This window comes from Harpia harpyja, chromosome 4 (genome assembly GCF_026419915.1).
Source record: "Harpia harpyja isolate bHarHar1 chromosome 4, bHarHar1 primary haplotype, whole genome shotgun sequence".
Lineage (NCBI taxonomy): Eukaryota > Metazoa > Chordata > Aves > Accipitriformes > Accipitridae > Harpia > Harpia harpyja.
The window spans coordinates 17147979-17165209 of NC_068943.1; the positions used below are offsets into that span (position 1 = coordinate 17147979).

Sequence of the window (17231 nt, forward strand, 5' to 3'; positions counted from 1 at the left end):
AGAGTCTGGAGGGTAAGTTCACACCACCCTGATGAGGCTGGTTGGCACTGCCCAGAAGCAGAAGTGCCTTTGTTTGAAGGAACCTGAACTATTGAACATTCTTCGTGAAATGGCTTCTTCGAGCTGTGCTACCGCACTGCCTTAAAAACTGCAGAGAGCAGAGACAGCACTGCCACCTACTGCTCCCAGGGACACGGCTCTCACTCTCACCAGGGGAACCAAAGCTTGGGTGGTATACTGTAAAAGTAAATGTTAAAGAATAATTTAAAAATTCATCGTTTGAAAATTATTTACGATAAAATTAAATACCAACTTTGCCCCTTGCAAAGCATCAGGGAATAAAATAAGCTACCACTATGGTCCTGTCACAGTTTCAAAAAGAAAACAAGCCATCTTGCCACCCCTATTTTGCAGCTTAGTCACATACTTTGATGCTGTTGCCTTTGGCTAGTTCAGTATAAAGAGTTTCGGTAGGAATTTACTGAAACTGTAGGCAATTAACATCTCACCAGACTAAGGCTTTATATTAACAATGCTGCCCTTAAAGAAAGGCATGATGGACAACAGACAAGAGTGATAATAGAAAGAACAACACACAAGAAAACTAAGTTCAAAATCATATTAAAATGCATGACCTAAAAGTGATAGTGCACATATTTACACTTTTTTCTACATCACCTGTCCTAAACAGCTGAAATTATTATCCTGAGTCTTAGAAGTCTTGTCCTTGATAAACGCTATGAGAAATGCACCTAAAAAGTTACTATTTTAAGGTCATAATAGAAACTATCACAATATTCATAGTGCTAAAATGGTACATTATTGGTACAAGCTAATAGAGACTGCTATTACTCTAAAGCTTTGTGGAAACAGGGCACCAATGTTTGCATCTAGCAAGGGACGTGGTTCATCTAGATTAATTCAGTTACAACAGACCTGACTAGTGAAGGGTAGTTCTAAGATCACTATAAAGTCAGTGCTAAAGAATTTGATTAGAATTTATGATTTAACTACTGAGTTGCAAAGGTTGACAGAAACTGCCAAACAGGTGGTGATTTTTTCCTGCAACACCACATATGTATATTTTGAAGGAAAGTCACTGTACTGTTTGGGAAATTAAATTTCAGATCTTCCCCTAGGAAACGCTTAGATGAAATAAAGAAGTGTATACGGAAAGGCATGCATACAGTGCAGTCAGTCATGCATGCTGGGTGAAAACCTGGCTCAAACCACAGGGAACTTTGCCACTGAGTTAAGAGAGACCAAAATTACAACTTCTATATTTACATTTGCATGTGGATTCAGCAGGAAAGATTTGCTTCCTGGCTTTTGGAACATCATTTCTTCACGGTAGATTCTAAAGGAAACTACTTTTCACTTTAAAACCAGCACTTGGCACACAGTGTGCCATTACAATCTGTTCATACTTTGTCTTCCGATGCTTTGAATCAGGATCATCCTTGCCTACTGCTTCACTACCCAAGGTATATTAATGCTGCTTTGTAAGCCCATTCTTTTGTCCCTACTAGAGTCCTCACTCATAAATAATTCAAATCGCTGAACCTGAGCCCTGCTCTACTACTGCCTTTAGTCATTTTTATTTATGCCTGGAAACTCTTCAGGTTGTCAGAAAAAAGCTGAGACAAATGCATGCCAATGTATTACTTTAGTGCAAATTCAAACAAGTTAGCTTCTAGCACTTATGGTTTGAACAAGAGTGGGGCAAAGGAATATTTCCCCAGCCAGACACGATTCTCAGCTGTGAGAAAGGGACTAACAGCATTACCTCCCAGACAACCAGGTGCCTGGCATTTCCCATCTGAAGCATATTTGACTGGGTCCTCATTTGGATACATCAGGCTAGGAGGTTTGCCCAGCCACTGTGAACATACTATGAGTCCTTTCTAAAGAAAATTACTATGAATTTTAACACAAATTATGATACTGAACGTGATACTCCCAGACTAGTTAAAACATGACACACACACAAAAATAATAATAATTAACCCCCCCCCCCAAGAAATCATCTGAATATAACTTGGGGTAGTAAGCTACTATGAAGTTCAAACGTAACAAGGATGGATAGTGGAAGTTAAGAAAAAAATTATATGGGGTAAATTAGTACATATTTGCTTATCTGTGCAGTGTTAGCAGACAAAACATATCCAGACTTCACGTGCATTTACCAGTGTATCGCCTCTCAGTCTGCTACAGCATCTTGAAAGAGCACAAAACTACCTACTGTCTAACTAGCTCAGGTGATAGATGTTTGTGTTTTAGGGGTAAGGATTAATGAATGAAATTAGCTATGCTTTCCTGTACAGCGCTTTGCCCGAAGTAGTATGGATGGATTTATGATCTGCATAATAACAAGGGTTGAGATACTCAAAGCTGAGGAAAATAGAATAGAATAGAATATCTCGGTTGGAAGGGACCTACAATGATCATCTAGTCCAAGATTTAGCCAAACAGCTCCAATTAATGTGAGTGGGAATTGTGTGGCTAAGACCGCTAATTAGCTTTCTGTCTTTAACCAAGAATCTTTACAGTGGCATAAATTTTCTTATAGAACCTAGTATTTGTGCTCTGGGTAAGATGAATATTATATATATAGAATATATATAGAGAAGAGGAATTGTTTAAATCCCACAAGAACACTCAAAATAAGATGCAGGACTGGTGAACGGAACAAAGCAGGTGTTAGCTCAAGCTGGTGTGATCTGTAAGGTTTAAATTCTCAGTAAGCTTACTAACAGTACCCAGCTGAGATTAGTAAACCAAATTTTATTCTTCACAGAGAAAGCACAATATCAGCAAAACAAGTTTTGCTCAGTGGATGGGAAAAGGGTTTATGCAGAAGAATAAATTACATGAAGCAGAGAAAAACTAGTTGGGCAGTGGTTGTACAATCAGTTTTACAGAGTGTCAGTCATTATAATATGTATAGATGAGATTATCTTGATGTTTCCCAACGTGTATATCAAATATGTATTGCTAGAATGTAGCCAGCTCACTTCTGAAGGGCTCCTGTGGGTAACATAGTTACTAATACTAAACATAATTACAAATATTTTTCCTTTGTACAGCTACCAGAAGACCCTCTGCATTCCATTCATCTGCTCCTCCAGTCCATCCTACTCCTGACCCCTGCTCTGGACGCGTGATGCGTAGTTAATTTGGCACTGTTGCTAATCTGGCCTCTTGCACCTGCAGAGATGCCAGTTCTTAGGGCTGTAGGTAAGCACCTCCTATGGCTTCCCAAACATTTTTTCCTACCACAAAGCAAAAAAAAACCAAAGAAGTGCATTGAATATATTCATTCTGGATGATGGAAAAAAGCACCAGTACAATAAAAGGAAGAAGGTAGAGTTTTCTTGGAGAAAGTAATCAGAACATGCCCTACTAGTACATCTCCTGTTATCAAATGGCAGTGATCCAAACTTCACCTTTTTCCACTAGAAATTGAGGGGACAGCCACATCAGCCTTGACCTGAGGACAGAGGCTGAGAGGTTAGGAAGAGAGGTTACCTGGGTAGGTTACTGCTGAGTATTTTACTGTTTAAAGTCACTCCACTATCAAACAGGTCTGAATAACCACATTTATTATCTATATACAGTATTAAAGAGCTGGCTATGTAGCTATTGTACTCCTCTAAAATACTGAGAAAATGAACTTGAAGGCTCATAAAATACAGATGTAATTGTTCTGTACTTTTTTTGCTTTTCCTTAGCTATATATTTCACTTCTTCCCTTCTCCTCTTCCCTCTTAACAAGCCTTATGCTTAGCAATTTTAATTTTTTCCTTTTTCGGACTGTCTGTCACAGACAGTGTCTTGACTTACAAAGAGATCTTTTCTTATTCCAGAAGCCTTTTTTGTCACTATGACTGCAGGCTTTATGCTTATCTCCTGCCTTTCAGATAAGCCTCCCCTTCACTAAGATCCATCCTATAATCTCGACTTCTTTCTATGTGATTTAACCTCCCTGAGATGAACAGATTTTTTTTGCTTGCTTTATTTGAAAGGATTTCATTTAGGGGACTCAGTTCTGATACAATCTAGACTCGCAGCATGCAGTTAGAAAATACAAACAACAATGAAGAAAGCTTTCCATTTTCTGAGAAAGCCAGTTTGGCAAAAACTGTACAAACACAACACACATGAAAAATTAAAAGGTGAAAACAAACAACCAATTTCCTTTGATAGGCATAACTCTTTCCAGGCTAGCAAAACTTAATGGCATATACTTCTGCCATTGCCTTGTTGCAGATACATGAAAGATAATTTCTGTGCTTAGTTCATAAGTAATTAATAAATAATCTTTATTTTGTCAACAGCTCGCAGGTATACAAGGAGAGGAGAGCTTCTTAAAATCTAATCCTATATTCTTGAGGGCTTAAAGTCTCTGTAGGCTGCTGGAATTAAGTGGCTGTGATTTATCTGTGAATTCAGACATTTGCTTCATTAAAACTTCATTAAATCTAAACACTTACACTCTTGATTTCATATATTTCTTAAACGTCCTGACAGTCTCTCAAAAATGTATTCTGTTGATATGTTCATTTTTAGCAATAATGTATTATTTATATTTACATACATGACTGAAACCCTCAGATATTGTAGACAGATGATATCTTACCAGAAATCCCTATAAAGCAGAGTGGTAATCCCTCTATGTAAACACTCAAAACAGGAAAGCACATTCAGAATTTTCTAGACACATTAATTTAATCCTACTTGGGCCTCTCCAACTAAAGAGCAAAATACATGCAATGAACTTTTCTAAGAAGGAAGAAAACCTTGCTAAACTCACCTCCAAACAAACTGCAGCAACTCTCAGTTTTTCTTTACAGGTAAGAAACAGCTGCTTTTCATTACTTTGGGCAGTAACATCTCATTAGCACGGCGTCAGGAAGCTAGGGAACCATCAGCTACACCTGATGAAGTTGATTCCAAGTTTCTTCAAGCTTGACTCAGTCCAGGCAGAAAAACAAGTTGGCTTATGCAGTGGGTAACATGTAGGAGTAGTTCTGGAAACACTGCTGAGGATGAGGGCTGAAGGAAATGTTCTGGAAAACTCAACTTTGGCCCCAGCAGAGGCTGACTTCTGCTATTTCACTCCCTAGGCAGAGATTTTTGGCAGTTAGGCAGCAAATAATTTCCCCTGCCAAGTAAGTGAAAAGAAATGTATTCTCTGTGACACTTTAGTTTACGTGGCAGGTCAGGGAGGGTATCAGTGAATAGAGGTCCAGCATCCCATTCTGGCATGGGTTGCACAGCTGAGATACGCTGCCTGCAAGAGCTAAGAGTATCTAATGACAGCCTTCACTCCCAGATGTCCCTACTGGCATGAACCCTAGTTATAGCCATCAGTGACATGCACTTTGGCAAGCTCCTGACAGAATGGGTATTTTCTAGGATGCCTGGAGCAGCTAAGAGCTTGTGGAGCTCCACCCTCCGCGTAGGAGCATCTGTGCTCTGAGGCCAAAGGAGAAACAAGTTTGAGTATCCTAACAATAAAGGGTCTCTCTCTTTATGTGTATATAAATTGGATTTCATCTTCCAGGTGGGAATGTGAACACTGAGCCTCTAATGAGACTTCATTAATTTCATTTCAGTCTGTGTCAAGAGATGATGAAGTCTGGTGGACAGATACTTAACTGTGGAGCCCAACAGAAAGCTGAACCACCTCTACTGTGTTCAAAGTATCCTTCAGGAATGATACCCTGGGGGGACATGAGGAAGCAGGGGACTGTGAAGCACTGTACAAGCACTGTGAAGCCATTGATTCCTTGACAGTTTAATATTGCTTATCAGTTTACAAGGGCTGTGAAACAAGTGGGGTTTGACACCAATACGGTCAGTTCTGCCATCGAGGGTACGAGCTTAGGTAAAAAGTGCTAGATTAGTGAATAGTATACCTCCCAACAATCACAGCTAAAGCAAATACCTAAATCTGAAACACACCATCACCAATGTAATTATTATTATCTCTTTTACCATTGAAGAACCACTTTGTTGAAAAGAACAATTATGTCAGTACATTTGTAATTCCTTTTTTAAAACACATTTTTCTAAGAAAAGGGTATAAGCAAGACCTGTAAATTTTGAAAATTTCATTAAAAAGCATTTTCTCTTGGATAGAGTTCCTGTTGAGGGATGATACCACCCTTGTGATTAGCTTCTCAGAGGAATAGGCTTAGGGACAATTCTTATCTTCCTCCTCTGCAAACCAATGCTCTTATCATTTGATTGTAGCTTCCTCCAAAAAACATGCTTTTTCCCCACTAAAACCTATTCTGAAGCCTGACCAACCAACCATACAGGAAGGCAGGCTGATAAGAAGTGGGAGTAGAGGTTGTTTTTGATATCCTAATTAGCTAGATAATGAGTTGCATTTTTCCTATTAGGAGAAGCTCTTTTGCTGAATCCTCATACTGTTGAATTCTAGGAGACAGCATAAGGCTGTTGATCCATGTTGATGGTTAATGTAGAAGATTAATGTAGTTTCCACTCATGTTTGCAAAGGTCTGGTTGTCTTTCTGTCGTTGCTGTGGTAGAAGCTAGGTCAGAATGCTATTTATTCACAGATAGGAAAATCACCAAGGGAAGATTTGAAGACGTGAATGAAACATTTTACAGAGATACAGAAGATTAATTTCAGAGAGCCAAGGCTCACAAAAAGAACCCTGATTTAAAACTGCTCCATAGGGGTTATGAGTAATTTAGCACAGGATAAAAACCTCACATGTTGCCCATGTAAAATACCACACCACTACATGTTATAAAATGACATAGCTGTCCTCTGCTTTTGTTGGTATCAGACAGTGCTGTGACTTCCTGATAATTAACCAAAGCAGGGAAACAGGAAATCAAGAGTCACATTTTCCTAGATATCACCTGAAAAGAAGCAGCTGGGAGTACTTCCACATTTGGCATAAGGTGCATAGCCTCTTTTCTTGTGTCCTCCAAATTCAGTGACGCTCAAGATGCATGTGGAAGGTATCCCCTTCAATGCTTTTCTTCACTGAGGCAGAAACAACCTGCATGTCACCATGACATTGAGAGGGTACCTTTTGCCATCCAATTTTTGCAAAAGTGCTTGAAGGAAATTAATACAGCTCTCAACTTCACTAATTGCTCACTTGATTATGTGATTATTCTCAGCCACACTGTAGCTCTGTATTGGCCAAGGACATGGAATACACAGCTAATGGCTGCCCTCCCTCCCTCCTTCCCTCCCTCTCCCCCAGGCTCTGCAGAGCATTGCCCTCACAAAATTATTCAGAACAATGTCTATCACACTGGCAGGAGGAAAGTGCTTGAGCACTTGATGACCTCCTGAGGTCCCTTCCAACCTGAATTATTCTATGATTCTTCAATATCTTCCATGCTTGAACACATGTATTTTCATCGCAACTGGACTTCCTAGAACATGTGGTTCCAGCTAAACATATTCAACTGTACATGCAAACACACAGGCAAAACAATCTCTGTGAACAGACATTATCAGATATAACTTCACAGATACCATTCATTACAATTCACATGAAATATGGAAATTATGAATTTGTGTATTTCTGTTGCCCAGCTATATGCAGTGTATGAGACAGTTTGCAGAGACCGATTACTCTGTTTAGAAGGAGTTGAGTTATTCTGTCTTTGGGTGGAATAACGCACAATTCAGGTCTTTGCCAACATTACCTGGTATCACTTGAGTATAACGCTGAGCCTGATAATTTCTCCCTGAGCAATGACTCAGAAATAGGAAAGGTTTTTGTCTAGTAGCCATCCATTGACTGTCAAAGTCAAACCTACGGAACTGCACACATTTTAGAGAGCATTCAAGTCCCCAAAATGTGAAGAGTTCCCAACTCTTAGGCAATAAACTCTGCTGTGGGACTAACCATACTCTTTTTTTCCTGCATCCTCTAAGCAAGATTGTGAAGCTTAAATGAGCATATTTGAGCCTCTGGTTCAGTTTAGATCACTCACTCCTTTTGCTGGTTTTATTCAGGAGGCTAAATATTTCAATGAATTCAGTATTAAAAATGCAAATAACTCAGTCATATCTAATTAGGCATTTTCTAAGCAATATTATACCATTTCACACAATACAGACTGAAAGAAGAAATAATAAACGTTAACAATCACTTTTAGTTCAGAACAGGGATAAAATGTGTTCTTGCTTTGTGAAGTTTCTCACGAAGAAGTTGAATATACTATATAATAGTTTGCATCTACTTTTTGTGACCGAAAAAGTACAGTTTTCTCTTTATTATGTATCTTGGGTCGTGCTGCAATAGTTCGGAGCCCTTCGCATTTCTTAATTGCAATGTGGGATTACTCCCACTAGGTGTTACCCTTCCTCTACGGTTTGTGAAGGAAACCGTCCTCCCGGAGTAAAGCTGGACCACCGGTGGGTGCGCTACCCAAAATGCAGAACAGGGGCTCATTCTTCATCCCATCGTGATGGAAACATCTTTCTAAACACTGACGCAACAAAAGACCTCCCCCCCCCCAAAAAAAAACCAACAACAGACCAAGACCCCCAAAAAACCAAACACTCCAAGACCAGTGGAAACGTCTCAAAATATTAAAAGAAGAAAAGTTGTTGGATCCCATCAGATTAAGACAGCAGGCACCCAACACGTAGCTAGTTCTGGTAGGCAGCTAATAGCAAACACTGAAATGTGACTGTCTTATTGAAGGAGCTATTGCTCAGAAATGTCATGGTGCTGCACAGTCAAAGAAATTCAACTACACATTTATTGTCATAAAGCCTAGCCTGCCCATTAGACCATATTTAATATTTTAAGGCCCTTTACAGGGGGTGTATGCCTTACGAGGCATTCTGTGGCAGCCTTGAATGTTACATGTACTAATATTTCACTGTCTCCCACACAAAGTAAGAATAAAACACTGAGATTATGACTATGTCACACAACCTGGTGACTGACACATAAGTAAAAATAGCTGCTATATTTACCCGTTGTAATACCCCCAGATGAAGTCCAATTCTCCTCACTGGAGACAAATGGAAATGGAGAAGAAACCAGTTGAATATTTTGTGAAAAGAGGAAAAAATCTGTTAAAGAAGTTACAATAACCAAAGCCTTTCAGCCAGGCAAAGTATCCTCGCTTGCATAAAGCAGCAGTGAGATGCCCAGAGAAGATAATCCTTCTGAAGAGAGGTTGCTTCAAACCAGATATTTCAGTGCTGGGCATGTTTTTAAGCCCTGAAAATGACAGCTGTCTCAGGGGCAAACACTGCAAGCTGGGTCTTTGCCCAGGACTGTTGAACAGGCTGTATGAACAGTATCTTCCCACGAGAAGGCTCCTTGCTCCCTTTCTGAAGGGGAGTCAGGGGTCAGCTTGCACATTGGCACATGAGACACTGCAGTGGGACAGACTGGTTTGTACTCCTAAAGAAAGACCTTGGACAGTGGCCCAAATAAGGTGCTCGTTACAGCTGTGTTGTGTGTCATGTCGTGTGCCCCCCCGTAATGCGCATGGCTTTGGACATCATACGGCGCTGCACAGGAGAATGGTGGGTCTTTCCCATCTGGCCTCCCACTACACGATAGGCAGGTGGAGTTAAAGCTCTGGAGAGCCAATGTCTGAAGGAGCAGCATAACTTACTCAGCTGTGAAACTTCTGAAAACATGAGCTGGAAGATCCATTAAGTCCAGGTCTTACGAAGTCTGGTCTCAAATCTACCAAAGCTCAAGGCAAATAAAAAGCTCAAGTCTAATAAATATGTTAGTGCTATTTTTGTTAACCTACATTAATACTTGCCTAATGCCAGTGAAATTATGTTTAATTAACAGATGAATTAAACATCCCATTTTTTTATATGGGAGCATTTGTAAGACTCACCTGCTGGTAGGTACAAAATCTTCCACTATAAATTCTGCTATGAATAAGTGCCTGCACAAGCATTATATGATCTCATCTTCTGGGTGCACAGTTTAATCACAGTGCTCTCGATAGAGAGCCCACACTAGGGAAGCAGAGTTTAAAATATGAATCTGTGGGAGGCTCTTGAGGTGGCTTCTTGCTAAGTATGGCCGGGAGCAGGGTGACGTGGGGGGAGATGCCACATTAAGAGACTGAAAGGTTAAAGTAACTCCATGAAACTGTCACCAGCAAACCACCATGTGAAAATTTCATGTGCTTTTAGTCTGGTGAATTGACCCTAAAACAGTAAAAGGGAAGAAAACAAAAGTTCCCTGAGTGCTAGCAGATAAGTCACATTATTTCCCCCTTTTTTCTGTAGCAACAAACTCAGATGTTTAAATGGGTAGCAAATCAACTTCATTCAGGCTTACTTTATTTTTCCCTGATCTTTCACAACTGTTTTCACCTCTCTCCTACTCCCCTCAAAAAAAGAAGAAAGAGAGAAACAAGCTGCTTGCTACAAAATGTCAGCAAAACATCAGATTAACCTACTTTGCCATTTTGCTTCCACTAATGAAAATACTTGGTGGTCAAAGTCCTGGCAGCTGGCTTTCCCGCATGGAAAAAGTAATGTTCTGCACCTTTGCTACCCTACTCTTAGTCTTGTTCAGATTAAACTCCTGTAATTTCCGAGTGTCCGGTGCCCCAAGTCCACCCCATCTCTTTCCTTAGACCACGATATCTCCCTGTCAGCTCTCCCTCGACACATCATGCTTCTTTGTCATCTATTCTCTTTTCAAAACTTCTATTTCTCAACTCCCCCTCTTCCTCCCTCCTCTTCCTCCTTGTCTTCCTCTTCTTCCTCTTCTTCTCTTGGGCAAACTTAGCTTACTTCTTGTGAGCTAACTTGCCTGTCCTTCCCCTCCCATTTCTCAATTTTTGAAGGACTTCTTACCCCGTGCCTCTGCATCTTTCCATTTCTACTTCATGGACGAATGCATTAGGGCATTTGCAGCAGGGTAGCCTAGAGAGGGCTTCTTTCACCCCTGTGAAAGGAAGGCACTGACCGTTGCCTTCATACTCCTCAGACCTTCCTGTCCTTTCAGCTGTTCTCTCGGGGAGGAAAGCACACTTGAACTCCCAGAGGACAGCAGCTGAGTACATGGAGGCAGCAGCTCTTCACCGCTGCTTGCAGAGACACGGAAATGTAGATGAAATTCAAGCAAAAGCCTGAAACATAATTTAAATGCTCTCTGCCAACGCATGTTAAACAGGTGCTTATGTTTCACGCAGATCCCGATGTACCTCATTAATCCAAATTAAATCCGAGCTGTAAGGGCACCCATTTACACACATATCCACGCAGACACGAGGAGCCAGGCTCTCCCAGTAAAGTGCCGCTTGGCAGGCAGCTGGAGGGGACCCCACCCGCTCGGGGGTCCCCCTCGCCGCCAGCGCCTTCCCCCGGCCCGCGGGAGCCGAGCCCCACGGCGGGGAACCCCCGGCCCGCGGGAGCCGAGCCCCACGGCGGGGAACCCCCAGCACGGCGCTCTCCGTGCCACCCGACGGGGCGCGCTGCGGCTGCCGCCGGGTCTCCCCGCAGGGATGGGGATCGGCGGGAGGTCCTCACGGGGACCTTAAGGGCGTTAAAAACCTGCGCTGCGCGAGTGTCTTGCAAGCCCAGAAGCAGGCGAGGGACCCGGGGAAGGCGAGTGCGGGCAGCCTCGGGGCGAGCGGAGCCGAGGCGGGGGGGGGGGGGTGGTCTTGCCTGCGCAAAGACGAGACGTCTCGGAGAAGCCGGGGAGCGAGCCGAAGCCCGGAGGGGTGCCGGGGCGGTGGGCGGCCGGGGCGCTCCCGCAGCCGCCCCCCCCCTCAAGGTTTTACCCCCGCCGGCCGCACACCGCCGTGCCCGTCCACGGCGAGGGGAGCGCGGCGGCCGCGCGGCGGGCGGGCAGAGGGTCCCCGCCGCAGCCGGGGAAGGAGGACCGGGGCGAGGGGGTGGGGGGGGGAACGGACGACAACGGGGGACCCTGCGTCAGTGCAGGGCCGTCCCCTTCCCCTCCCCGTGCGCTCGGCTCTGCCTCCCGCCAGCCTCCCACGCCTCCCGCGAGGTGCGGCCGCGCTACATAAACACGGCCCCGCCGCCGCCGCCGGGGCTCTCCCCTCGCAGCCCGACGGAGGCGCCTGGCCGGCAGCGGAGCGGCAGCGCGGCTCCGGGGACAGACGGGGCGGGAGGCTCCGGCGGGCAGCGGCGGAGAGCTGCGCGCTCCCCCGCGGGAGGCGGCGGCCCCGCCGGAGCCCAGGCGGCCGGAGGAGGAGGAGGAAGGGCGGCGGCTCCCCGCCGGCGGCGGGCTCCCTCCGGTATGGCCCTGGCGGACAGCGCCCGCGGGCTGCCCAACGGCGGCGGCGTCTCGCCGGCGGCAGGCGGCGGGGCGGCGGGGAGCGGGGCGGCGGCGGCGGCGGCGGCGGGCGGCTGGTCGTCCTTCCCGGAGATCGTGGAGCTGAACGTGGGCGGGCAGGTGTACGTGACGCGGCGGTGCACCGTGGTCTCGGTGCGCGACTCGCTGCTCTGGCGCATGTTCTCGCAGCAGCAGCCCAGCGAGCTGCCCCGGGACAGCAAGGGCCGCTTCTTCCTCGACCGCGACGGCTTCCTCTTCCGCTACATCCTGGACTACCTGCGGGACCTGCAGCTGGTGCTGCCCGAGCACTTCCCCGAGCGCAGCCGCCTCCAGCGGGAGGCCGAGTACTTCCAGCTGCCCGACCTGGCTCGCCGCCTGGCGCAGGCTCGGGCCGCCGCCGCCGCCCGCCCCGCCGCCCTGCAGCGCGACGGCTCGCTCTGCGCCGACGAGCCGCCGCCGCCGCCCGTCCTGGGCTACCTGGAGGCCGAGTCGCTGGAAGGAGCCGCGGCCTCCGCCCCGTCGCCCACCGCCAGCCGCAGCCCCTCGGGCGGGCCGCTTCTCACGCCCTCGCAGTCGCTGGACGGGGCGGGCGGGCGACGCTCGGGCTACATCACCATCGGCTACCGGGGCTCCTACACCATCGGGCGGGAGGCGCAGGCCGACGCCAAGTTCCGGCGGGTGGCCCGCATCACCGTCTGCGGCAAGACGGCGCTGGCCAAGGAGGTCTTCGGGGAGACGCTGAACGAGAGCCGCGACCCTGACCGCCCTCCCGAGCGCTACACCGCCCGCTACTACCTCAAGTTCAACTTCCTCGAGCAAGCCTTCGACCGGCTCTCTGAGGCCGGCTTCCGCATGGCCGCCTGCTCCTCCACCGGCACCTGCGCCTTCGCCCCCGAGCAGGGCGGTCCCGCCGATGACAAGATCTGGACCAGCTACACCGAGTATGTCTTCTGCCGGGACTGAGAGTCTGCCCGGCCCCTGGCGTGGGGATAAGGCGGCGGCCCCTGCACGCCCTTGCGCCCACCGTCCCCTCCCGGCCTGGAGGAAGGAGGACGTGGAGGGGGGCTGCGTCCCCCTGCCCTTCCCTCGCCGCGGCGTCTGCCTCCACGCACGCGGCGGGTCAGCCCCCAGGGCAGCCCCCACCCCTCCTGCACGCACCTACTAATGGCCCCGGGGACAGGAGGTCACCGTGTTGTGCCTCAGCCGCCACGTCCCTGCTCAGCCACCTTATCCCGGCTCGCGCCATCATCCGCCCTCCCAGACCTCCCAGTAGCTGTGTCGGTAGTGAGGAAGGAGAGAGGTGGTGGGAGTAGACAAATAACCCGTCCCAGGAAAGCGTGCGTGTGCGCCCGGCCCCTGCCCCTCTACGCCCACGGTTATGCTGGGGTGTTTTAAAAACTACCCGTTTAGGGCCTGAGGATCTTTTCGGTTGCTTTTCAGCAACTTCTGCTGGAGATGGCATGATAAATGGCTGTCTTTTCTCATCGCCATACCCTTAAGCAGGATTTCGCCTTGTTGGGTGGACCCATAATGGTCCGTTTTATCCTCCTATCCCATCAAAGTGATGCATGTCTGTGAAGGACCGTCACATAGAAGGTGATGCCTGACTGTGAGGGTGTGGCACTCCGGCTCATACCTCATCTCTAGAGATGAGTAATTCTGCAGGAGGTGTGCGCGTGGCCCTTCCTGACGGGTGGCATCCATCTCCCTTCTCTGCTCCCTATCTCTCTGAACTCCCCTCTCCAAGCTCTTAAACTGGACCAGGGCCTGCACAGCAGGCGCACAAGGCTGAAGTAAAAGGACAGGTTCGCTGGATAACCAACCATTTGAACTACAAAGTGTCCTCAGAGACACGCATTTATTCCCTCGAGAGGTAAAAAAAAATGACGCTTTGAAAAACTAAAGTGCTTGTGAATCGTAACTTTCATGGGTGGTGTGAAGTCCTTATAATTCTCTTGAAGTTACTGTCTATAATATGCGTAGAAATCTCAATGCGTATTTCCTTAAACACCCTCAAAACAATGGGGGAGAGATGAAGCCAGGCATGCCAGAGTGAAGGTAGGGCCTGCTTCTTGGGAAGCTGAAATCTTGTATGTTGAATTAATGCAGATGTACATCATAAGTGTAATCAAGAGCACCCTACTTGTTACTTTAAGTTTTGTCATGTTAGTGCTGTTAAACTTTGAAGCCAACAGGATTGATGCTGAAACCACTTTTTAAGAAACCAGGGAAATGACACTGCTGAGAGTTAAGTACTTCTTCCTTGACAAACTTAGTGCTTCTTAGAAAGGATTAAGCCCCGTCCTTACAAAAAACAAAAACGATGCCAACTTTCTTCAGGGGAAATTGCCCCTTCTAAGCTGTATTTGTTTTGTGCTATCTAACAGTCTTTCTTTCCCAGAGGAGGCAGCCATAGCTTGCTTTGGAACAGACGATCTAAGCAGCAGGTTTTACAGTAGGGAAGATTGAGCAGCTCTTTCTAATAAATTCTTGAAGATTGGGGTACAAAATCACTTTCCTTTAAAACCTGAACTTGATTTAAAAGCCTGTATTGTCCCTTCAGACCTTCACGAAAAAATATCCTAAATGTATCCAAAGTGTTGAAGAATTTAGCAGTACATATTAAAGGCTTGAAGTTACATTTTTAAAACTCTTGAATAATAAATTGTTCTAACTCCAAATTTAGAAATACTGCTAGCACTTGTATTCTAACCAAAGAATTTCACAGTAGGTTTTTATTTTTAAAACTTTAATTCCTCTGAAAAGAGCTATAGCTACCTATGTATTGAGTTGAATTTCAGTGCTCAGTCTCTCTGTTCACCACTTGGTCTTTCATTAAGTGCATGCACAACTGCATAAAACTGAAAATAATTTGCATCATTATGTTTTTTTTTTATATTAGAAAGATTGTTTATCAGTGTGATTAAATGGAAGATGCGCATACGAAAGCACTGGGTATTGTCCAGTTGTAGATAGTTGTATAATGGAGTATTTTTAAAAGGAGAGAAACGTATACCTGCCAAATTAGATGAGCAATAAGATAGAGTAAGAGGCCAATACACCTGAAAATGGAATGAAACCTGTTTGTCCTATGCCTTACTCTGAGGTGATTTCTTTGTGCTTAACTTATTTATACCACAAGTGAAAGGACATTGATCACAGCTACTAGGTCTTTACAATGCCGTTCTCGAGAATAATGACTGTCTTTTTCTAGTTTCTGTTAAGTAATTCTGAAGTATGTTTTTTAAGATTTTGTATAAAATCAGTTTTCAGTAAAGTGTTCAAATTCACTCTAGACAGCTTTCTTTTTTTAAGAATCTGGTAGCTTACTAAATCCATCATAGGAACTATGAATAGGGGCAGATTTAAATTGAACTTGTGATTTAGTGTACATATATATACAGTATATAAACATTTTACACGAATCATTTAGTTTTTTAATCATTTTAGTGCTACAGAATTTCATAATATATCTAGCTGAGCATTTACATATAACGCTGTGTACATAATACGGTAATGTTTTACTGGTTTCCTATACCTATTTCTATGGAAAAAATGAATATGAATATCACCTTGTAGAACTGAAATCGATTACGTATTTGCTTGAATGTGAGTCATAACTAGCTTCCAGGTGGCTGAATGCATCTCTAAAACAAAGATTGCCTGTATTTTGATCAATGATTGCCTATCTGTTTGCTGGCAGATGACCCAGAAATTCTCATACTTTAAGTAAACATGGGTGTAATAAAAATATAAACTGATGATTTTTTAATCTTTGTGTTTGTGCTAAAAACTCTAAGTGTTAGTAATATTAGGAAATGGGGCCCTTCATTTACTGACAACTCATTACATTTAGGGTTAAAATGATGGTGCCATAAACATAATAGTCATTTGATGGTTTGCCACAGAAGACGATATTTTTCTTAAACATTACTCAGTAATTTCAGTAAAATATTTAAAAGGTAGAACGCCCAAGGCAAAGTCACTGAGTTTTGCTGGTCTCTTCTATTGAGAGCTCAAAGAATGGATAAACACGATGACTCTGCTAACCTGTTGACATGCAGAAGGACAAAAATCTAAAGGCACAATACTGTATACATTTTGTAGCTGTTGCCGTTCACAGTTCATGTACTTACGGATGAATGCAGTAGCATTTACAAGTGCTATTAAAAAAACAAAGGCAGTCTTTCTTTTAATTAGAAGTTAAGGCATAGGTCTTTTCAGTGATGCATATCAAGAAGGGTGACTTTGCAGATGTTTGATAGGATGTTTATATTTTTATACATGTAGATAACGAGCCACTTACTCATTCTTATTTTCACATGTATAGCATTGAAAATAAAGATCCTCCTAGGAAAATGTTGCATACCAAATTAAATTCTTGTTCTTTAAATATTAACTCAGTTGTGTGGTTTATGCTGTCCTTTTTACTCTTGGTAAAGATGTCATTAGCTTTGCTCTCTCTTCCACAGTATCATATTCATAACTTCAGCAAAGACTCCAAACTAATATGTAAAGCAGAAACATTAAGCAAAGAATATTATGTGTATAGGCATCTCTAGTAACAGCCATGACAAGATAAACAGAACTTTTAAGTGTCACAGAGAGTTTTTGTAGTACTGGTCAATATAAATCAGTCCTCAGGAAACCATAGTGATTAAACAGCTTAATTTGAATAGCACAGAATAATTGTTGAAATAAAATGTTAACGTTTTTTATGAAGCTGGAGAATAATAACATTGGATATAGTGCTCATTTAATGAAAGAAACATTAATACCTAAGGAAATAGATGACCCGAGAGAAATGCGTTTAGAAATTCTGTTAAGGAGCAGAGGGGTGATCTTGTTAGCTACCTTGTGATCTCTAGCAACCTATTACAAACCTGAGGATTTATAATAAAACCTGTGGTCAGTTTCATTCAAAGTTAGTAA

At 44.4% G+C, this 17231-nt stretch overlaps 1 protein-coding gene across 1 annotated transcript; it reads left to right on the forward strand.

Annotated features, from left to right (window-relative positions):
- Positions 1–11981: 11981 nt before the first annotated feature.
- KCTD12 (potassium channel tetramerization domain containing 12) lies at positions 11982–16698 on the forward strand. Its single transcript, XM_052785950.1, has one exon. It carries the CDS (start codon positions 12264–12266, stop codon positions 13260–13262), a length of 999 nt encoding a protein of 332 aa, XP_052641910.1. The 5' UTR covers positions 11982–12263; the 3' UTR covers positions 13263–16698.
- The last annotated feature ends 533 nt before the right edge of the window (positions 16699–17231 follow it).